This window comes from Medicago sativa, chromosome 3, assembly GCF_051527215.1.
Source record: "Medicago sativa cultivar Bolivia chromosome 3, Bolivia_mono, whole genome shotgun sequence".
Taxonomy (NCBI): domain Eukaryota; kingdom Viridiplantae; phylum Streptophyta; class Magnoliopsida; order Fabales; family Fabaceae; genus Medicago; species Medicago sativa.
Genome location: NC_140751.1, coordinates 35,423,962 through 35,447,251, shown reverse-complemented (window position 1 = coordinate 35,447,251; position 23,290 = coordinate 35,423,962). Strand labels below are relative to the sequence as shown.

Below are 23,290 nucleotides of genomic sequence, written 5' to 3'. Positions count from 1 at the left end.
CTCTTCAACCAGGTGAACAGTATGATGGTGACATTTTAATTCCTCATGATTACTTAGAAGCACAAGCTAAGCTTGATGAGCTAGATAGCCAGAGAGTGAAACATGATTTTGAGAGGCACTGCTATGAAAGTGCAATGAGAATGAAGCAAGCACAAGCTACTAAGTCTACTTCTGGAACATCATCCTCAACCAACCCTTCTCAACCTAACCAAAGTTCATCACCGATGCTAGATAATCTCTCTTAACATTTACATGGTGAACTCCCCATATATCAACCTGAACCAATCCAGCAATAGCCCCTGAAATAGTCCCTAACATTATTGTTTTAGAATCTTGACAACAACCATCACCCACACAAGAAATAGCCTCTAAACTATGTACTGCTGTCATATTCTCAGAAAATCAACAACAACCAGACTCTCTCTCACAAACAGCGTCTGATACAACAGCTTTTGAACAAGTTGTATCAGAAAACCAAAAAACAACGACAACCCAATCTGAGCCACCTTCTCAACAATCAGTTTTTAATACATCTTTAGTATCATAAGACAAAGCCTTTATTGTTAAACCTCTACATTTCGTTAAACCTGAAACCGTAATTCATCATAACAACATTGATGATTGTAGAGTCATGTTTGGTAATTCTTTGAAACCTAGACCTGAACCTATTTTAACCTTAGCCACTGATGACAATATACAAGCAATGGAAGTATCTGATTCTGATGATGAAGATATTGAGGAAATTATTATCACAGATAACCAAGCCATACCTGTAGCCTCATCTTCCCAACAGTTAACCTTATGACCCCTCCACTCTTAATCTCTAACATTGTTCTAAGAGAGGTTTGCAATAATATCTTCAAAGATATGATGGAAGTAGAGAACTCAAGGAATCATGCCATCCATTTGGAGAACTATGAAGATAAGTGGAAGAATCTCAGGGAAGTGGTAAACATAGTTCTTGATGATCTTCAGAGCCTATTTGTTCAAGCTCAAGATCAGGCTCTGAGGAACTGGTTTGATGATGTTGCTAAGAGCATGGAAGCTGTGGAAATTAAGAGATCCATCAAACAGTTATCACACTCTCCTCATTTCATTGATCCTACCAAAGAGATACCTGCTGCTATCAAGACTGGTCTTGACACCTCCTGGATTACTAGTATGTTTATCAAGCCAAAAATGACTGTAATGAAGAGTTTGAATCTGGAAGATCCTGAAGAAATGAAGCTTGTGAAAAAACTTCAAGAGGATATGTTTGAACAGAAGATGATCTCTGAAAATTTAAAAATACAGCTGGCAGAGCGTAAGGAAGAACAAAGAACAAAAGCAACAGAGAATCATTCGAGAACCTCAGATAAGGAAGTTAGAAGAACTTGAGTTGAAACTGAAGCAACAAAATGAAGAATCTTTGGCCAAGCAAGCTGAAATGGCAAAGAAGCAAGATGAAATCAATGCTGAGATAGCTGAAATCATGGAGATGTTGAAGAATCAGCCTTCTTAGAATCTAAGTTGCACACCTTTTTTTCTTGTTGTTTATATTGCTCTTGATATTTTATGCTTCTTCTATTTTGTCTCTGATACATTATTACTATCTGATGCTTAACATTTTGGTTATATATTTTTATTGCATCTGATATTAGAAATATTCATGTTTTATCCAACTTAAAGCTAGTAACGCTAACTTTGTTTATGGCTATAATTCGTGGTGGTCAAGTCCCTTGTTGTGTTTGGGCATTGGCTAATCGCTTTTTGTAACAAGAACAGCTTGTAATTACTAGAGGTCTCTTTGGTACACCTTGTACTTTGGAGACTTCCTATCGTTGTTAATATATACCATTTTTTATTGTTCAAAAAAAATATATATGACAATATTATTGAAACATTTAAATATCAAGGACTATTTTGACTTTCGAAGTGCACAATCTGAGACTATTTTAAAATTTTGGTACATTGAAGGACTACTCATTATACATTCATGGATCAAAATAACTATTAATATTTTTTTAGACTTATTATCTTATCTTATATTATATCATATTACACAACTTTTTTTTTTGAGATAGTATACGATATTTAATTACATGTTAACAACAATTTTTTACCTAAAAAAAAATGTCAACAACAATTTTCTATAAAAAATTCTGAAAAAAAAAAAGCAATCTTTATAAAAAAAATGTTAACAACAGAATCTCTCTCTCCCTCTCTCTCGTTTTAAGAATGATAGCAAAAAATTCTCCATGTCTAAAACACTATGTTTAATTTAACTGTATATCATTATCAACAATCTTCTATAAAAATTGTTTATAAAAAAAGCAAATCTTTTTAAAAAATGCTCTTCTTGAAACGTTTTATAAAAAAAAATGCTATCAATAGAATCTCTCTCTCTCTCTCTCTCTCTCTCTCTCTCTCTCTCTCTCTCTCTCTTTATATTTTTTTTGGAAAAGCTAAAATGGTATATAAACTTCAATGATTCACCCTGCACAAGGCGTGCAAAGAGTGAACCAACCAACAATATTTACAACAGTCTAGGTGCCCTCAAACAGAAGCACCGCCAAACACAGGCAAGAACACTACAATCAAAAATTAACAATAGAAACTCCCATGCAAGGGAGTGGATTCATACACCAATCATGATAACTATAGGTGAAAGTCACCTGTCTAGCTTTAATCCACAAAAAAGAATTTAATTTCACCTTTTCGAGTAGAACAGAAGGAGTAGAGGCCACCTGTTGAAAGACCTGGTTGTTCCTCTCCTTCCACACAACCCAAACAGAAGCAAACCAAATAGTTTTCAGAAACAAAAGAGTAACTCTTGGTAACCCTGCCATGTTGATAAATTGATGCATATGATGTCTAATATCTCCAGGACAAACAGAATAGATACCCAACCAATGCCAAACATGATACCATAAAGAACCAAAAAACACACAATCAAGAAACAAATGCTTAGCCGTTTCTTGCTGTCCGCACCCTGATACACACGCCGCGTTAGCTGATGTAAGAACACTCTTACGCACCAAATTGTCTCTAGTTGGCAGCCTATTACGAAGGAGCCTCCAAACAAACAGAGAAACCTTTACCGGGATATACTGATGCCAAACATTATCATCATGATTTCTCACCACCAAATCACCTGGATCGGTAAGAAAACGGTATGCACTCCTAACTGAGTAGTCATGAGTTGGCTCCAGATACCACCGCCAATTATCAGAAGCCTTACCCTGCAAAACAATGTTATGAAGTAAAGCTGAACACTCCCTCACACTTTCCTCCTCCCAGGCCAACAAACGTCGCCTCCACACCCACGCTCCACCCCCCTCCTCCCACCCTAACCTACTCATCTCCTCCACCGAACACTCCTTATCCACCGCCAAATCAAAGAGACGGGGAAATTTGTGACTCAACGGAATATCCCCCACCCAGGTATCATGCCAAAATAAAGTGTCACGACGGTCACCTAAAACACGCTGAATGTTATTATCAAACCATCTACCACCACCCTCTCCGACCCCCTCACGGATTCTACCCAACATCCGCCACCAAGACGAGCTATGACTGCCCCCCTCTACCAACCGCCCCCCTACCTCACCGTACCGAGCTTTCAAAACCCGATACCACAACCCCTCCTTATCAATCAACAGCCTCCAACACCACTTCCCTAGCAAGGCTAAATTAAAAGCACCTATCCGCCTAACCCCCAACCCTCCAACCTCCTTTGGAGTACAAATAGACTCCCAATTTATCCAAGCAATTTTCCTATTTTCCTCACCACCCCCCCAAAAAAATCTTTTAAAAAGAGATTCAATAGAAGAGATTATACCTGCAGGGGCTTTGAAAATGGAAAGAAAGTAAACCGGAAGAGAAGAGAGGACAGACTTCAAGAGAACCAGACGTCTACCGAAAGACAAGAATTTATTGTTCCACGACGACAGACGATTAGCAATGCGATCGACAACAGGTTTCCAGAAACAAAGTTTCCTAGAATCACCATCGATAAGCAAACCCAAGTAAGTAAAAGGAACAGTTCCCCTATGGAAATTCATAACCACCGCCGCCTCCGACAACCAAGAATCAGAAATGTTAACACCTGTCAACATACTTATTTTGAAGTTGACTTTCAAACCCGACACCTCCTCAAACAACAACAAAACAGCCCTCATGGTACGCACGTTCAACCAACTTTTTCCCCCTATAATAATGGTATCATCTGCGAACTGAAGGTGTGTGAGCCGAACCTCATTGCCATGACCAACCCCGTACCCATGAAAGCGCTGAGCCGCCACCACCGCATTCATAATCACATTAAACCCTTCCGCGGCTAACAAAAATAAAAAAAGAGACAAAGGATCTCCTTGACGAAGACCCCGCTCGATAAGAAACTCATCTGTCGGACTGCCGTTTACCAATACTGACGTCGTTGCTGACCCAACACATTCAGATATCCACTTGCGCCAAAGTCTTGGGAAATTCATATTCTTCATTACTGCATCCAGGTAACGTAAGTCAAGAGTCGTATGCCTTCTCAAAATCAACTTTAAACAGAAGTAACTCTCTATTCAAACATCTAGCTTCATCGACCACTTCATTGGCTATCAAAATACCATCCAAAATTTGCTTTCCTTTGACAAAGGTTGATTGCGATTCGGAAACCACACTACCCACCACTTCTCGAAGTCTATTTGCAAGAACTTTGGCAAGCACCTTATATAAGAATCCGACTAACGAAATAGGCCGGAAATCTAAGCCTTTGAGGACTGTTAACCTTCGGAATCAGAGCTATAAAAGTAGAGTTTAGGCCTTTTGTCAATTTACCATTACGATGAAAATCCACCATAAATCTCAAAAAGTCTTCCTTAAGAATATCCCAAAACTCCTTGATAAAACCAAAACTGATACCATCAGGCCCCGGGCTTTTGTAACTGTCGCAATCCCAAACCGCCTGTTTGATTTCCTCCATTGTGAAAGGTTTTGTTAAATTACCCGCTTCACCAGAAGACAATTGTCGAAACATAAGACCATCCACACCAGGTCGGCGAGTTGCAATAGACTTATAATGATTAGAGAAATAATTAAAAATGGCCGCCCGAATATTATACACACCTTCCACTCTTGCGCCGTCGACAGACACCACATTAATAGAGTTGTGGCGTCTACGACCAGACAAGAAACCATGAAAATACTTAGAATTTGCATCACCCTCCTGTAACCAATTCATTCTTGACATTTGCCAGTTAATACTACTCTGCGTCCGAGCCAAGGAATGCAATTTAACAGATAAATCATGCAACTCTGAGACCTCTTCACCGTGCAAGACAGACACCTCACCTTTTGAATCCAAAACCGCAATCTTATTTTTTACCTCTAAAATCTTGCTTTCCAGGTTCTAAGAGTGTTGATAATGCCAGTCCTTCAAGCAATTCTTCAACATTTTAAATTTCTGTTGAAGCACATAACTGCTCCAACCCTGACATGAGAATGACCCCCACTTTTCACGAACAAACTCTCTGTAACCAGGAAAATCAGACCAACATTTAAGCATGTGAAAAGGACGAGGACCCCAATTAACATCATCAACATAAAGCATCAACGGAACATGATCTGAAAGACCCTGTTGCAAAGCTAATTGAATACAATTTGGCCACTTTTGACACCACTTGTTAGATATCAGAAAACGGTCCAACCTGCTCATAGAAACACCATCACCCTTGAACCAAGTAAATAAACATCCGGTAATTGGCAAGTCAATTAACAAACCATCAACTATAAATTTATTAAAGTAGTCTGCGTCAGCTTGTCTGAAAACCACACCTCTACCTTTCCTTTCTTCCCTCCCACAAACAGAGTTAAAATCTCCACACACACATAAACATTCATTCGAATTATTAAGAACAATAGGAAGCAATCGATCCCACAACAAATTTTTAGCAGCCAAAACGCAGGGAGCATACACATTGATAATAACAAAATCTTCCGCGGAGGTAATATCAGTTCCTTTTATAACAAGAACATGGCCAAAACTCATCGAAGACCAAACATTAACACTATCTGAATCCCACACTGTTAACAACCCACCCGATGCTCCAATGGAAGATTGAAAAGAAAAACCACAGGGAGAATCCCCCCAAACCGCCTTAACCACCTGATCATTCACCACAGTCAATTTAGTTTCCTGAATACACAACACCGACGGACGTTGTGCATTTACCAGCCTCCGAATCTCCACCCTCTTCTCACCACACCCTAAACCCCTCACATTATAACTAAGAATTTTCATCGATACCTTCTTCCACCCCTCCACACATCCTCCACTCCCACCCTTCTTACTCCTCTACACCTCCCTCGAAACCCTTCCCTGACTCCCTCACCACCTCACAACCTCCTGCTGCCCTCAACTCTCTTCTCCCCTCCTTAGACAACAAATTGAAACTATTAGAGGTGTCACAATGCTAATCTATCCCCACTACCTTCCCTAACTCGCGAACATCCGCCACCAACCCCTTTTTATCATGAACCACCACCCAATTTTCCAAATCTTTATTAACCGAAGAATGAGAAGTCTTAGAATTTTTAGAATTAAAAGAAGAGTTCGAAGTTGTAACCTCTATAGATTTTGATTGTTCATTGCTAACCTGAACTTTCCTTTTACTTGAGCGCTTGTGTTTTTTCAAAATGTGGAGAATGTGCTTGCGATCAACATCTGGCATACGAGCAATTTTTTTAATAAACCCAACAGATTGCTTATGGAACCGACCCTTCTTCTCGCATGAAGTGGAGTGCACATGCTGTGATTGAGACTTTTCTGAGCCAAAATTGAAAGTAGGCACGTCCAAGTTAACTGATGGGGCCGCACCCTCTTTGCTGCAAAACTGCTGCTTCTTCATCCAATTTAAGCTCCAAGGACCGAGCTTAATATTATCCTGCACCGTGCCAGCAACTTGCGCACTATCAACTCCACCTGTAGCACTAACCGCAGCTGATGGATGCTGCTGCACTGGCTCCAACACTGGAGATAAATCCACTTGAAAAAAGTCTGCCCCTTCCTTCACCGACTCGTTCTTGGAAGACAAATGTTGAAGAGATTTCCTTACTTCATTTTTTTTCACATCGTGCTGGTTCCAATCCTCACGTAAATCTTGAACCAATTCATCGAGTTCCCATTCACCTTGAACCTCCTCCGCACCAACATCAAAGTCTGGTTGAGATAGATTTTCCAGACTCGTAACAACTTCGTCCTCCGACATGAAAACATCCTCCCCCAAATTACATCCACATTCCTCCACTAGCTTAATATCATACTTGTTACCATCAATAAAGAATTCAAACAGCTTATTAATAATTTCAATATGAGGTGTTGAAATGAGTACCCGAGCAAAGTCGAACCTGGCCTTATCGACAGTACATTCGTCGACATGTAAAAATATGCCTACTCCAGTGACACATAGTTTAAAGAAAACATCATGCCAAGCATGAATGGGGATACCGTAAATTCTCAACCATGCCCCCCGTTCATACCGAACATCCTTTGACGTCCACCTATGAACATTAGAAAAAAACATGCTGAAGAACTCTAATGCTTCGTTGAATACTTGCCACACATCCCCCCCGTCAAGACAATGAATAAATACTCTATCCCCCCCATGGGAGAAACAGCAACATTTGCAATACCACCATCCTCCAGCCTTTGTTGAATAGCCACTGCCGATTCACCTGAAATAACCATCGCAACCAATCCCGCAGACGCCCACTTCCTATCCTCCTCGCGTGAAGAAAAAACAGGAACATAATGCTTTGTTTTGTCAACTATAGAATGGTTCACCTCCACCGACTTCGACCCAACCGTTATCTTCTTCCCTACCAACCGGTCCTTAACCACACCCCCACCACCAGTCACCACTGCGTTACTCTTGACCCCCATATCTCTCGCTGCCTCTGTCATCTCCTCATTCATACCCTGCACCATCACATCCGCCCTTTTGATCTTCTGTTTATGGACCATATCCCCCACCGGCACCGTAACATTCCCAACAGTCAGAGTACAAACTCCATCACCCTTCTTCGCCACCAATGGAACCCCCAAACTCTCATTCTTTTCTCCCTCTACCGTCTTGCTCAACACTAACCTGTCATTCACGAGCTCTTTCCCCACACCAGCAGTTGAACGAGAAACAACGACATCGTTACGTGCGAACCTGTCAAACCTAGCTTCCTTTGCCCAAATCCGACAATCCTTCACCCACACATTATTCAAAGCCTTCAATAATTTGTCAATGTTTTTCACGTTAACAAACCTAACGAAGCCAAATTCTTGTCCGCGAGCATTACGATGCCTTGCAACATACACATCTGTTAACATTCCACACACCTCGAAAGCTTGCCGTAACCGAATCAATGGCATATTGTCTGGAAAGTTTGTGACATAAAAAGATGCTTTTTGACCTTGTTTTCCTTGTGACAAAAGTGCACCAGTCCCGTGCCACTCAGAAGAAGCAACACGTCCTCCCACAAAATTGGAGAACCTATCGTTAACCCTACCTCCTTCTGCTTGCCTGTCCCGATGGTGATCCTCTGAAACCCAATCCAAAACATGAAGCCGATCAAAAACTGAACCAGTCGTCGTCTTTCCGTGTCCGAAGTCGTCCCTTGACCTGTCCCTTCCTCGAATCTCCGGTTCCGTCGCTTTCCTCTTCCTAGACCTCACCACAACCCAATCTCCCCTATCCCCCCCAATTTCTGCCACCCTGGCGGGACCCCTCTCCCCCCTATGTGCCTCACTGCCGGAGAATAGCTCCGACGCGGTTGCCGTAGGACACCGCCACTCATTCTCTCGCTAGCTCTCTTGCAGCACTATTTGGGTCACGGTGAATTAATTTTTCCTCTCTCTTTTTATATTATTATTTTAAGAATGATCGCAACAAATTCTCCATGCCTAACACATTATGTTAATTTAACGTTAAATTACATCAACGTTTTTTAAGTTTGAGGTTTGTAACAGATTGATTCTTTAAGTTATTTTGATTATTCATAAGTTCTTTAAGCTTGATGTTTGTAACATATTGATCATTTAAGTAATTTTGGTCACACAAAAGTCATTTATTTTTCGATTTAGTCATTTTGCCATATCATCGTTATTGTAATGTTTGGTTAACAGATGAACTAAATTGAAAACGTTTACAAACTTAAAGGACTTATGTTTGACCAAAATAACTTAAATGACCAATCTGGTACAAACTTATAACTTAAAAGACTTATGTGTCATGAAAATAATTTAAAAGATTAATATGTTACAAACCTTAAACTTAAAGACTCATAGTATAATTTAACCTTAATTTAACCGTATATTTTTTTGTCAAGTAGTCTAGTAGTTAGAAATTCTCCTTTTAAGAAGAATAAGTAGGGGTCCTGGGGACCCTGACCTCTGCATATTTTTTGTAATGTCCTTACCAAATGAGTTAAGCTCATAAGAACAACCGAATATTTTATCTATATTATATCACTTTCACGAAAAATGATCTTAAAAAAACATTTAATTTTTTAATTTGTTAAATATTTTACAATTTAAATCTAAATCTAGACTTTTGATTTTTGTCCGCGTGAGTTTAGCTCAGTTGGTAATGACAATTCATCATATATGCAATCATATATTTATATGTGCAAAATTCAGGTTCCGACCACAAAAAAAAGGACTTTTGATTTCAAAAAGGACGAATTTTAAAATTTGAGTCTTTACCATTTACAGCATTTTATAAATGCACTCTAACGCGGTTCCATTTTCCATTTCTTGAGTCTTTACCATTTACAGCATTTATAAATGCACTACAACGCGGTTCCATTTTCCATTTCAAAATTGTCGAATATATATTAATATGAAAATATAATTATACTAAAGAAAAATTGTCCCTTAACATATAGAAATAATGAAAAATTTAGAAAAACATAAAATTCATACCAACGTTATCCTTTACTAAAAAGCTTAGTCAAAACTAAAAAAACAACGCAAGGGGACAATTTTGTTTTTAATGAAATATAATAATTTACGTCACAATCAATGGCAATAAAGTTACGCTTGATATAAGGAATACTAATTCTTAAGAAATAAGAAAAGAAAAAAAAAAAAGGAAAACTAATTAATGAGATATATTTCGATCCTATTTCCAGTTTCAACCACATTGTTCATTCACATTGCTTTCCTCACCCGCTAACGAAACAATATTTACTTAACAAAAAATTCACACAAATATATTATTATACTATAGAAAAATTGGATTGTCAAAAAAAAAAAAATACTATAGAAAAATTGTCGGTGTCCCCATGAACTAAGTTCAGTTGGTAAGGACATTGCATAAATTTATGCAGGGGTCAGAGTTTGAACCCCGACACCCCACTTCTCCACATTTAATTGGGTGAGCTCTAGCCACTAGGCTAATAGAACAAAAAAAAGGGTTAATTATGTTTTAGGTCCTTATAAATAGGCGTGTTTCCAACATTAGTCCCTATTTAAATTTTATTAAATTTTTGGTCCCCAACGTTTTTTTCTGTTAGCAAAATAGGTCCTCGCTGTTAATTGTTGCTGATTGAGCAAACGGTGAAGCACACGTGGATGCTACATATGACTTTTTTTGTTGGGTTAAATATGTTTTTAGTCCCTATAAAATTGAGACATTTTAAGTTTAGTCCTTACTTAATTTTAATAGTTGTTTTAGTCCTTACAAAAAAAATTACTTCTAATTTTAGTCCCTGCTAAAACAAAGTTTGTTTAATTATCCTTAAACTCTTAAATTTTTGAACGATTTTTTTGAGACAAGTTTAGAACACTATGAAAGGTTCAATTATTAAAATTTAGAATTTTTTAACATGAAACGAATTAAATATGAATTTTTGAAAACAATAAAAGTTAAAGATAAAAGTAATAAAATCTGCATATATAAATCAATTTTTGCGATAATTTTTTGCGGAGGAACTTTTAGTAATGTTCTTAACACGTCTACAAAAAATTGTTAAAAAACTTAAGAGTTTAAGCATAAATTAAACAAATTTGAATTGAGCAGGGACTAATACTGAATGCATAGTATTTTTGTAAGGACTAAAACAACTATTAAAATTAAGTAAGGACTAAACTTAAAATGCCTCGATTTTACAGGGACTAAAAACATATTTAACCCAACAAAAAAAGTCAGATGTTGCATCCACGTGTGCTTCACCGTTTGCTCAATCAGCAACAATTAACAACGAGGACCTATTTTGCTAACGGAAAAAAACGTTGGGGACCAAAAATTTAATAAAATTTAAGTAGGGACTAATGTTGGAAACACGCCTATTTATAGGGACCTAAAACATAATTAACCCAAAAAAAAATTGTCCCTTAACATATAGAAATAAAAAAAGTTTTGATATGTCTATTAGCCCTAATTCAACTTGATAAATACTAAAATTGTAGATTATACACTAAAATCAGGTTCAAACTTGAATCTTCATTTAAAAACAAAAAATTGATCCACAAATCTTAATTCAACTAATAAAAATATTAAATTATTTGGTCGAACACAATGACCGAAGTTCAAATCGGACTTCTCTACTACGTGTAAATTTCTAATGATAATACCATTTCGACTATTAATAAAAAAAATTAAACATATAGTCAAGAAAAATGAAAGTTTAGATATAAATTAAATAAAAATAAAAACCATAGCAAAATTATCCTTTTTTTACAAACTAGTAAAAAAAAAACAACTCATTATTTTGTTTTTTAATGAAATGTCAATATAAATACCCATACCCATTCTCTTTCAACAACATTGTTCACATTCACATTACCTTCCTCACCTCTTCTCTCTCTCTCTCTCTCTCTCTCTCTCCCCCTCTCTGTCACACAAAACAGAGAGGAGACAAAACACAAAAAAAAAACATGACAAACGCTTTTACGTTGGTAACACAACAATACAAAGCGTTGCTTAAAAAAAACATATTACTCTCATGGCGCAGCAAAAGATCAATCCTTCTTCAACTCCTCTCACCAATCTTCTTCATTTTCCTAATCTTCGCCATAGACAAAGCAATAAAAGCACAATCATCAACAACTTCTGCATTCAAAGAAATCAGAAACCCACCATTGATTCCATCTCCATCAATCAAACCTTGTGAGGAGAAATTCTTCATGAAAATGCCGTGTTATGATTTCGTTTGGAGCGGTGATGATGATCCAAAGTTTCGTACGATTGTTGAGAGGATAATTAAGAATAATCCTGGTAGAGAAATACCTGTTGAAAAGGTGAAGAGTTTTCGTGATAAGAATGAAGTTGATGATTGGTTGTTTAAGAATCCTATGCAATGTCCTGGTGCTATTCATTTTAGTGAAAAGAATGGAAGTATTATTAGTTATGGGATTCAGACCAATTCTACTAGTGTTCAGAAACGTGGCAAGTATGAAGATCCTACTTTTGATTTTCAGTTGCCTCTTCAGCTTGCTGCGGAGCGTGAAATCGCTAGGTTTCTTATCGGAGGTATGATCGTAATCATAATCATAGTTATAATCATTGTTTTTTAAATAGCCGGCATGTTTTGTATCACGGTGAGTTTGTCAGAATCATGATGATGCTATTAGTGTTTGTTACGGTATTTTGCTGAGAATTGCGATCAAAATCATAATCGATGTTTTTTAAATAGCTGACATGTCTGGTATTACAGCGAGTACATCAGAATCATGATGGGCTGTTGTGATACCGAACACACAATTAGTACTAGTTAGTGTATATTGTGATCGAAATTATGATAATTTTTTTTTTTAAATAGCTGACATGTTTGGTATCAAGGTAAGTTTGTCAGAATCACGGTGAGATGCTGTGATACCGAACACGCAATTGGTAGTGATACCGAACATACAAGTAGTACCAGTTATGGTATACTGCTGAGAATTGTGATCAAAATCATAATCAATGTTTTTTAAATAGCTGATGTGTTTGGTATCATGGTGAGTTTGTCAGAATCACGGTGGGATGCTGTGATACAGAACATGCAATTAGTACTAGTTACAGTATATTGATGAGTATTGCAGTCAAAATCATGATAAATGTTTTTTAAGTAGCTGACATGTTTGTTATCTCGGTGAGTTTGTCAGAATTGTTTTTTAAATAGACGGTTTATTTAAAACCCTTTTGTTTTAAACCTTGATCAAAATTGTTTACTCTTTATTTAAAATCAAAATATGGGTTTTATGGTCTTAGTTATAGTCATGGTTGCATCGCAATCAATGATATTGCATAGAATTATGATCAAAATCAATGGTTTTTAAATAACAGACATGTTTGCTATCACAGTGAGTTTGTCAGAATCAGGGTGAGCTGCTGTGATACCAAACGTGCATTCATCCAATTAGTAATGGTTATGGTATACTGCTGAGAATCACGGATAAATTTGACAGATGTGGTGTGAATTTTGGTTGCTGAGACATCCAAAATCTTTGATGACGCTGCGGCTTAGATTGTGGTTGCAGATCGTTTGTATAATCAAAATCTGGGTTTAAAATTTTGGTCTTAGTTATAGTCATGGTCACATCGCAATCAATGATATTGCATAGAATTGTGGTTAAATTTTACTGATGTATGTAGTTCCAATTGGAGGAATAATCAAAGTCAGGTTTTAAAATTGGAACTACAATTTTTGTGGTTGGAACTACAATTTTAAAATTGGAACTACAATTTTTGTATGGTCACATCGTAATCAATAATAAAAGTTACAATTTTGGTTAAAACCTTGATCGACATTTTTTAGTACTTTTTAATTATTTAATTTTTAATTGGAGGAATAATAAAAGTCAAGGTTTTAAATAGCGGTGGCACTAAAGCCACAGCTGCATCACTGTCAATGGTATTGCAGATAACCACAACCAAATGAAGTGTCAATTATGGTCACGGAGACATAAAAATCTTTGATGTCATAGTGTCAATTAATGATGAAATTCATATTCTAAATTCTAATTGATGGTTTGATGATTTTTTTAGACCCAGACTTCAAGTGGAATGTGTTTTTCAAGGAATTCCCGCACCCAGGAATGGCTCCTTTCTCTACAGTTGGATCAATGGGTCCAACATTTTTTCTTGCAACTGCTATGTTTAATTTCGTTCTTCAGATAAGTTCATTGGTGACAGAGAAAGAGCTTAAACTTCGCCAGGTATGGTATAGTCATAGTCTTAAACAAACACTAATGTCCTGCCTGTGTTGAGAATGCAAAAATTTCATCCTAGTGCCTATATTCTTCAAATACTGGTCATATGTATCAATCCTTAGAATTAGTACACCTTAGTCCATGTGAATACTAAGATCAATATGGCCAATAGATATTGTTGATATATAGAAAACAAGGTTTTAAACTGTACTCACGATGCTTGATATTGCGGAGAGTTGTGGTTAAATGTAGCTGATATGGTCTTAATCGTGGTTGCGTTACGGTCGTAGAGACATCAACACTGATGTCGCATACCTTTATTTAAAACCTTGATATGAACTAAAGTGTTTCTTTTTTTTGCATTAATTTTGTCTCACTGTCAAATTCTGCTTCGATAAATTTGTTTGTTTATTTTTTTCGTTTTAATCATGTTTGTTGTTGTCATGGCGTTTTTGTTTGGGATAGGCAATGACCGTGATGGGGCTTTACGACTCTGCATACTGGTTATCATGGCTAACCTGGGAAACAGTTGTTACACTCATATCATCTCTTCTCTTAGTTCTTACTGGCATGATGTTTCAGTTTGATTTCTTCTTGAAAAACAATTTCGCTGTTCTGTTCTTTTTGTTCTTCCTATTTGAACTCAACATGGTGAGAATCTTCTACCTTTACCATTTATACTTTCTGTCTTTTCATTTGGGTCTGTTCTGTATTATGTGAATTTGATGGTTTTTCTGATGCCTAGTATTTTCTCCTTTTGTTTTAGACTGGGTTTGCCTTCTTGTTATCAGCTTTCATTCGTAAATCATCTTCGGCAACAACAGTCGGCTTCTCCGTATTTATTGTCGGCTTCATGACTCAGGCATGAACGAAATACTTCTCATTCTTTCATGACAAGGTTTACTGAGTACTTCAAATCAATGGATGCTGATGTTCTTTTATATCTGTTATTTTATCTATTTGCAGATGGTGTCAACAGTAGGAGGTGTAAAAATTTTCCCTGGTCATTACCGAGATTTATGGTTATTGTTTCCGCCTAATCCTTTTGCTCAAGGCCTGAGTGTGCTTGCAAAGGCTGTTTCAACTCCTGAAGATAATGGGGTTAGCTGGAATACACGAGGAAAATGTGCCGTTAACGACGATGACTGTGTGCTGACAATGGTATGAAGTGATTTTTTGAGTTTGATTTTTGCATGCCAACACCAAAACTTGTTTCCATTTAAGAAGACTTTGACTTTCTGTTCCCTTTTAGATGAATATGTTCCATGGTTCTATATTTCCTTTTATTCCTCCCTTCCATTCAGCATTTCAGTAAGATTCTATGGTTCAAATAATTTACTCGGTATATCTTCTTTCATTGACAGAATGATATTTATATACGGCTTCTGGCCACATTCTTTCTGTGGTTCGTTCTTGCCATCTACTTTGACAATATAATCCCAAATGAAATGGGTGTGAGGAAATCTGTGTTGTACTTTCTAAATCCTCGTTATTGGACAGGAGACGGAGGACAAAAAGTGAAAGGTGATGATTATTTTATGTTTTAAGTTGTGTTTTTTAATTACTTCTTTCATGCTCTTGTATTATTTCTTCTTAACCGTTTTTTTGCATTTCTTTCACAGAGGGTGGGATTTGTAGTTGCATATCTTCAACCCGGCATGAAGAGTTTAGTCCACCAGATGATGAAGACGTCCTTGAAGAAGAAAATGTTGTGAAGCAGCAACAAACACAAGGTATTGTTGATGCAAATGTTGCTGTTCAGGTACAAGGCATTGTGAAGACTTACCCCGGTATATTTAAATTTGGTTGCTGCTGTAACTGTAAAAGAACTGCTCCTTACCACGCTGTTAAGGTAAATCATCACTGATCATAATTTTAATATTAGAAGTTAGGGTCAGTAGAAGAAAATTTGTTCCTTTGTCTTTTTTCATGCAAAACAACTGCTCATAGGGGAAGTCTAAATATTTATGAGCATTCAACTAGCAATAAAACTTTTCATTTTCGGTTAGTTATTTAATGATTAGATTGAGCATCGACTGCATTATACATGGTTTAACCCCAAAGGCTCCTATATCTAAAATATTTTCCATTAGTTGGCTCTCGACATCAATTTCGAGTAGTTTAGTTGCAATTCTACTATACAACATGGATTTAATTATCCATCTCTTAAACAATCATACAAACTGAATATGCAGGATTTGACCATCTGTTAAATTATTTTACATGAATCTCCCACATATTTCGTGTTTCAATACGAAAATTTGGTAAAGATTGCAATTTTCTATGGATGGCTGATAAGAAAGGTGTTATTCTCAAATTACTTTCAGGGCTTGTGGGTGAACTTTACAAAGAATCAGTTATTTTGTCTATTAGGACCCAATGGAGCGGGAAAAACTACAGCTATTAGTTGTTTGACAGGGATAACTCCAGTAACTGATGGAGATGGTAATACTCTCTCTCTCTCTCTCTCTCTCTCACACACACACACACACACACACACACACACACACACACACACACACACACACACACACACATATATATATATATATATATATTCCAAATGTTGGTTTAAAGAAAAAGTATGTAACTTTTCAATTTCCTTTACAGCGTTGATTTATGGGAATTCGGTCCGAAGCTCTACCGGCATGTCAAACATTCGAAAGATTATTGGAGTGTGTCCCCAGGTGTCTTTCCATCTCTCATTATATATGTTTTTCTTGCACGACACATAATTTACCACTTTTAGAATTAAGTTTGCCAACCAGACGTTGCTATATCTATCAGGGTTTATTCAGTGATTCCTCCCTGACCTGGTAGCGAGATGCTCTAATATCATATTGAATTGGAATTTTCTGATTGTCTAACTCGGATCGCACAACTTGTATTTATAGTGGTGTAACAATAAATAGATTGAATTCCTATATTAAGACTGCGTATATAACAGATGACTGACCATTTACCAAATTTTATAATCTACAGTTTGATATCCTATGGGAGGCTTTGTCTGGTCAAGAACACCTCGAACTCTTCTCTAGAATTAAAGGGCTATCCCCAGATTCTATAAAATCAGTATGTTATCCAGGCCTGAACTTGTTCTGTTAGTTTGTATTGTTTGAAATTATTAATAACCATTAGGAAATCTGCTGAAAATGTAGATTACAGAAACATCATTGGCAGAGGTGAGACTCACGGATGCAGCCAAAGTAAGAGCTGGAAGTTACAGTGGAGGAATGAAACGTCGTCTCAGTGTTGCAATTGCACTTATTGGTGACCCCAAATTAGTCATTTTGGATGAACCGGTATGCAAAAAAGGATATATTTAGTTTTTCTTAAAGCATATATTTTCTCAAAAGGATTAGTAGATTTAATCTTTCATTCTTATTTCTTAGACTACTGGTATGGATCCAATAACAAGGAGGCATGTGTGGGACATAATTGAAAATGCAAAAAAAGGGCGTGCCATTGTTCTCACAACACATTCTATGGAAGAAGCTGACATTCTAAGCGACCGTATAGGAATCATGGCAAAGGGAAAGCTGCGCTGCATTGGAACCTCGATCAGATTGAAGTCACGTTTTGGTACTGGCTTTATTACAAATATTAGCTTCGCAAACAACAATGATCACAGTCCTGCAAATGGTGACACAGCATCAGCAAGACATCGTGAGGCTGTGAAGCAATTCTTTAAGAATGTGAGATGAATAACTGTAATGATTTAAAATATTTTCGCGACAAAAATTGGTTTTTGACCCATGAATTGTTTTTTGCAGCATTTAGATGTAGTACCAAAAGAGGAGAACAATAACTTCCTAACTTATGTGATTCCTCATGAAAGAGAGGCACTCCTTACAGTAAGCTTTCTTTTCTTGGCTTTGATTTCATTTGTTTTTGAATCTGCTTAACACCATGCTACAGTTATGTTGATTACGTTAACATCTAAATCACTATTCAGTTTCAAACTTTGTGCTTAATAATTTTTTAAAAATAGTTATATGTTTTTATAGCCTCATAACACCTATAGGTAAATAACTCAAATTGAAAAACAACGATCTGAAATTATACGAGTTCCGTGTCTCCTTTATGCATGAAAACCTATTCAAATGAATCCTGTCTGTTGCTTAATGTTACAGTTCATAATGAAGAATAGATCCTAAATTTGCATTTGTCCGTAGATTTTTTAACTGCATTTGTGAGAATGTGTGCATAATACACGTATAGCGCACACAAAATGAGAAAAATCATGCATAGCGCACACAAAATGAATCATAACATGGAAGATTGTGGTTACTTCGATTGGTTAAAATTCTCTAATACTGTTGTTTCTTTCAAACCAGAATTTCTTTTCAGAGCTCCAAGATAGAAAAGAAGAATTTGGCATATCTGACATCCAGCTTGGTCTAACAACTCTTGAAGAAGTTTTCTTGAATATTGCAAAGCAGGCAGAGCTAGAAAGTGCTGCAGCTGAAGGGACCCTAGTGACTTTGACCTTGACATCTGGAGAGTCTGTCCAGGTACGTATAACCGCATTTTCTTTCGGTATATGCCTCTCAATTCTCAAGAAATTGAGTTCTAGTTGGTTCTAGTTAGTTTCTCTTGCAAAAAGTGAGCACGGATGGTATATTTATGTGTGACCTGTTTGAATTGATTTATTGAGCTTATCCACTTACATAAGCACTTTCGAGACTGTTTGAGAGAGCCTATTTCCATAAGTTGTTTTCGGCTTATTTCGATAAGTTCTTGAGGATAGCTTATGAAAACAGTTTAGCTTTATTTTATTTTGTTATAGAAACAATTTATACATAAACGCTTACTATATGATAAGCGCATATAGAATAAACACTTAATTAAGTTGTTTATCCAAACAGGACCATAAACTAGTACTGGTAAAAAAATACAAAACCATTTTAGGGCATGCCTCTCTAGAGATTACTCTTTTTCTTTTCAATTGAATAAAAGCTGTAGCCATGACAACTAGCAATTTTTTGCTGATGAATAAAATAATTTTGCAGATTCCTGTAGGAGCTATGTATGTGGGATTTCCAGGATCAGAGTCTACTGAATACCCCACAGGTTTTATGGTAGAAGTATACTGGGAACAAGATGACACCGGTACCCTTTGTATTGCCGGCCACTCCCAGAAAGCTCATATTCCTCAAAATATCCAACTACCATCTGCTACTGCAAGACAACGCCGGTCAGGGTCAGTTCATGGAGTTGTGATTGATCCAAATCAAGTTAGTTCAGACAGTTTTCGGTGATTCATGCTCAGTGATTTTGGGACACACTCAGGATAGAAAAATGAAAGGAAATAGAGAATGGATTGATACTTCGCATTAATATTTTTTTTTTGGTTACAAGGTTTCACTTGTATATGTTGTCAGTTGGAATCGGATATGTCGAGATGGAAGAATTTGGAGGGGAAGGGAGGACTTACTTTTTTTACTTTAAATATAAATTCAACGTAATTAAAATGTTGCATGATCATATTTTATGTAATTCTACGAATATTTTTAAATTTTAAATATCTCAAATATATACCAAAAATATATACTTGGTCATAAAAAACATTCTCCTCCAAAACACACCAAGTTCCTTCACCAAAATATACCCTTATAGAATTTAGCCATTTCCTCTGTTGGAAAGTTTATTTTCTTCCGGATAATTAGGTTGATAAGTTTGAACAATTTAATCCTATTTTGCTAATTTTTCTCTTTACTTAAACATTAAAAATGGATTATGTCATAGGTACTTCAGTTGTGATTTGAACGATGATTTGCATTGCAATCATTATTTATGTTTAGTAAGGTACATTTGTTCATTAATAGTATTTATTTCAAATATTTCGTTTACGTTTAAAATTATATATTTTTTATTTTGCTGGAAATCCCACTTTCTTCAACACACCTAGTATAGTAGCATACTAGCATTGCCAAAAGATTAAGAAAATGCAACACAATTTTTTATTTGTTTTTTAACATTGCTTAATTTATGGATCTGCATTAAATGTAATATAAATTTCTTTATAAAAGAAGAAATGTATTAAGAACATGGTTACATATTGTTATTCATTTGCCCTAACCCCAAGACCAAAACACCTATCATCATCCATGGAGCCATGCTCCTTTATCTGTATCCTCATCAGAAACATCGCAATCAAATCTTCGGCAGCATCAATGCCATCATTCTCCGGTAAAATTCACACCTCCCGGTTCCTATGCTACTAAAAGGCGTTGATTCTCCACCGTGCGAAGTGGCAAAAATCCCTATACTATTAGATTTAGAGACACACCCTCACTCCCTTGCTGCTATCTTTGATTACCCCAAAACCCTAATCTCCAACCTTAAAAAGAAACCTCTTATCAAAATCTGTTTTCAAGGAACCCAAGAACCCTTTGATCTCACCTCAGTAGTATCACAACTCTGCTCTTTCCACAATGGTTGGGTCGCACTCCCGTGCAAAAACAAAACCCAAAACCCTTCGGCTCAGACTCAATTATTGCATTTAACAGTCCGAACTGAACCGGACCAGAGATTTATTTTCCGGTTTGATGGTGAACCGGAGTGCAGTCCACAGGTTTTCCAAGTCAAAGGAGACGTCAAACAACCTGTTTACACTTGCAAGTACAATATCTGAGACAAAAATCCATCTCATTTCCCTATTGCCAATAATAATGTAGTTCTGGATCGAAAAGGATGGTCCATGATGATACACGATTTATTAGGTTCACTGGTTTTCGTGTGTTTCGATGATTACACCTTTCGCTCCCTCACTCGGTTCAAAATGGGTTACTAAATCAGACCCGGGTGCTTGGATCATTATGCGACCCGATAGTGATGGTACTTGGAAGCCTAGGGGACGGTTCAAGGCATGGCGGGAACCTGGTTATTCAAAAGCTGTTGGTTATTGTTTCAAAGTCCTCCCGGCCAATGCAGATCCGGTGACAATCGCCGGGTACACTATTAATTCAAAACATGGAGGTAAGTTCACTATTGATCTTACCTTTGACGTTACCCCAACGAGCAGTCCACGCGGATCAGCTAGATCCGATTCAGACTTAGAAGTTGGAGAGAAGCACGTGACTTGTAAGGAGGATGCTGCATTATTCGTTGCTCTTGCAGCTGCCATTGATTTGAGCATGGATGCATACATTTCTATTGGACCAAAAAATCTATGGAGCACAAACACGGACAACGGGCAGACGGATATGATCCTGAAAGGAACACGTTGATACTATTAAAATTTTGAGAAAATGATATAATTCAATATAACTACAAGTGACTGTGTCGGACATCGGAATACGCTTTCAATCAGAAGTGTCCGTGCAATAGAGTTTAAAACTAGTATATTGAAGGTTAATTTTGTAAATGTTTGTAAATTTACATTGACCTTACTAATTTACATCGATCTTGTTAAATAGATTATATAACTAATTTTCATTTTGTTATTTGTTGCTATACTTAAATAACTCTTTAAGTCCCTGAAAAATAAATTGGATAATGTTAGACTTTTTTTTCAACCATATTTGTCAACAAAAAAAAAAATCAATCTTTATTGTGTTGATTGAAGTCTATATTAAATTAAGAGTAGTGATAAAGAACAAAGTTAAACGGAGAGAGAAAAAAGCAATGAGAGATAAAGTTGTCTTTAAATGTATATCCATTTAAAGACAACTTTGTTTTTCTCTTTTTTTATTGGTCAAAAACAATGGAGAGAAAAAAAACAAGAGAGAGAAAAAGAACATCATGTAAGTATGAGAGATAAAGTTGTCCAAAAGTTGTCATTAAATGGATGTACAAATATATTTCTCTTAAATTAATTCCATAAATTACAAGTTTATCTAAGGAACAAAGTTAAACGGATAAATTTTTCTTAAATTAATTCCATAATTCCATATCATTTCTCATAAAGTTAAAAGGATGAATTTTGGTGACACATATTTATAAGGAAGAGAACTACTGTGCAGATAGATTAACTAACTTAGGTTTAGCATTGTCTTCGTTAGTTTGGTTCCTCTCTCTTCCTGACACCATTAAGACATAATACATAAGAAATTGTCAAGGAATGTCTAACTACTAGTGTGTTGCCCGTGCGATGCACGGGTAGAATTAACGTTGGTTACAGACGGTGGGTGGAATTACAATCAGTTACAGATTACACGATGACGAACAGGTAGAATTTCAGTCGGCTACAGACAGATGGGTGGAATTACAATCGGTCATTGACCACACGACGACGCACAAGTGGAATTACAGACGACATGACACCACCACAACACAGGAACAAAAACTAAAGCTATAAAAGTTATAATTTTCTTCAATAAATTTCTGGAATAATTCTTTTGGAATAACAATTACATTCTCTTAAATATATGAAAATTATAAACTTCTCTAATAATTTCTATTCTTGATTCTTATGGAAATAAATAACAATCGGTGGGGTGTAAATATCGTCTCTTTGATTAGTTTATTGTGGAAAATTATTTAATTATTATTTTAGAAAAAATATTTAATTATTTTTTTAGAAAAATTATTTGGCGCTCTAATTTTGTTGAAAATAAATTATACTATTCTTATTTAAAAATAATTTTTTTTGAAGAAGTTAAATTAGCTCACCTAAATTGACATCGAGGAGAATCGAACCAGAGACCTTAAAAATATAATATTATTTTGATTTTTGTCATGTAGCTTAGGGCTAGAATTTCACTTATTAAATGAATAGGTAAGGTTCTTTCAAAAAAAAAATGAATATGTAAGGTGTCAGAGGTTCGAATTTCAATTAATATAGATAGATGAAAAGAAAAATAATCTTAGAAACTCACGCACACAAATGGAGCGACTGGATTTCTAACCTCAATAACAATGTCTAACCTTACAATTTTGGACACGTGGACAACTCACCGGGACGTTTAAAAATAATTATATATATTACTCTTTACGTCCCATATTAAGTGACACAGTTGACCCTATCATACATACCAATGTGCAATGTATATTAAAGCTTTGGGCAATCAGATGGTATTTATAAACAAATCTGAACAAATAAATTGTTTTAATAAGAAGATTGTGTCAAGGAGATATGTAGCTGTGTTGTAGATTGTAGATTTGATTTGAAGCTTGCATAATCTCATA

At 36.2% G+C, this 23,290-nt stretch overlaps 3 protein-coding genes and 1 pseudogene across 3 annotated transcripts; 2 read left to right on the top strand and 2 right to left on the bottom strand.

Annotated features, from left to right (window-relative positions):
* The window catches only part of LOC146937347 (uncharacterized), an 86,491-nt pseudogene extending 81,276 nt beyond the window's left edge, over positions 1 to 5,215 (bottom strand).
* A 1,231-nt stretch (positions 5,216 to 6,446) lies between these two features.
* Positions 6,447 to 9,830, bottom strand: LOC146937346 (uncharacterized). Its single transcript, XM_085749401.1, has 3 exons — positions 9,759 to 9,830; positions 7,626 to 8,827; positions 6,447 to 7,533 (listed from the first exon to the last, which is right to left on the bottom strand). The coding sequence occupies exons 1-3, from the start codon at positions 9,828 to 9,830 to the stop codon at positions 6,447 to 6,449; spliced, it is 2,361 nt and encodes a 786-aa protein (XP_085605527.1).
* Positions 9,831 to 11,791: 1,961 nt separating this feature from the next.
* Positions 11,792 to 19,948, top strand: LOC146937345 (ABC transporter A family member 2-like). Its single transcript, XM_085751708.1, has 15 exons — positions 11,792 to 12,497; positions 13,995 to 14,164; positions 14,624 to 14,809; positions 14,925 to 15,020; positions 15,125 to 15,319; positions 15,523 to 15,682; positions 15,781 to 16,010; positions 16,486 to 16,603; positions 16,769 to 16,845; positions 17,141 to 17,230; positions 17,317 to 17,460; positions 17,551 to 17,853; positions 17,932 to 18,012; positions 18,496 to 18,672; positions 19,171 to 19,948. The coding sequence occupies exons 1-15, from the start codon at positions 11,903 to 11,905 to the stop codon at positions 19,417 to 19,419; spliced, it is 2,871 nt and encodes a 956-aa protein (XP_085607834.1). The 5' UTR covers positions 11,792 to 11,902; the 3' UTR covers positions 19,420 to 19,948.
* Positions 19,949 to 20,221: 273 nt separating this feature from the next.
* On the top strand, positions 20,222 to 21,545 carry LOC146937344 (uncharacterized). The gene has a single exon (XM_085751707.1). It carries the CDS (start codon positions 20,908 to 20,910, stop codon positions 21,388 to 21,390), a length of 483 nt encoding a protein of 160 aa, XP_085607833.1. The 5' UTR covers positions 20,222 to 20,907; the 3' UTR covers positions 21,391 to 21,545.
* The last annotated feature ends 1,745 nt before the right edge of the window (positions 21,546 to 23,290 follow it).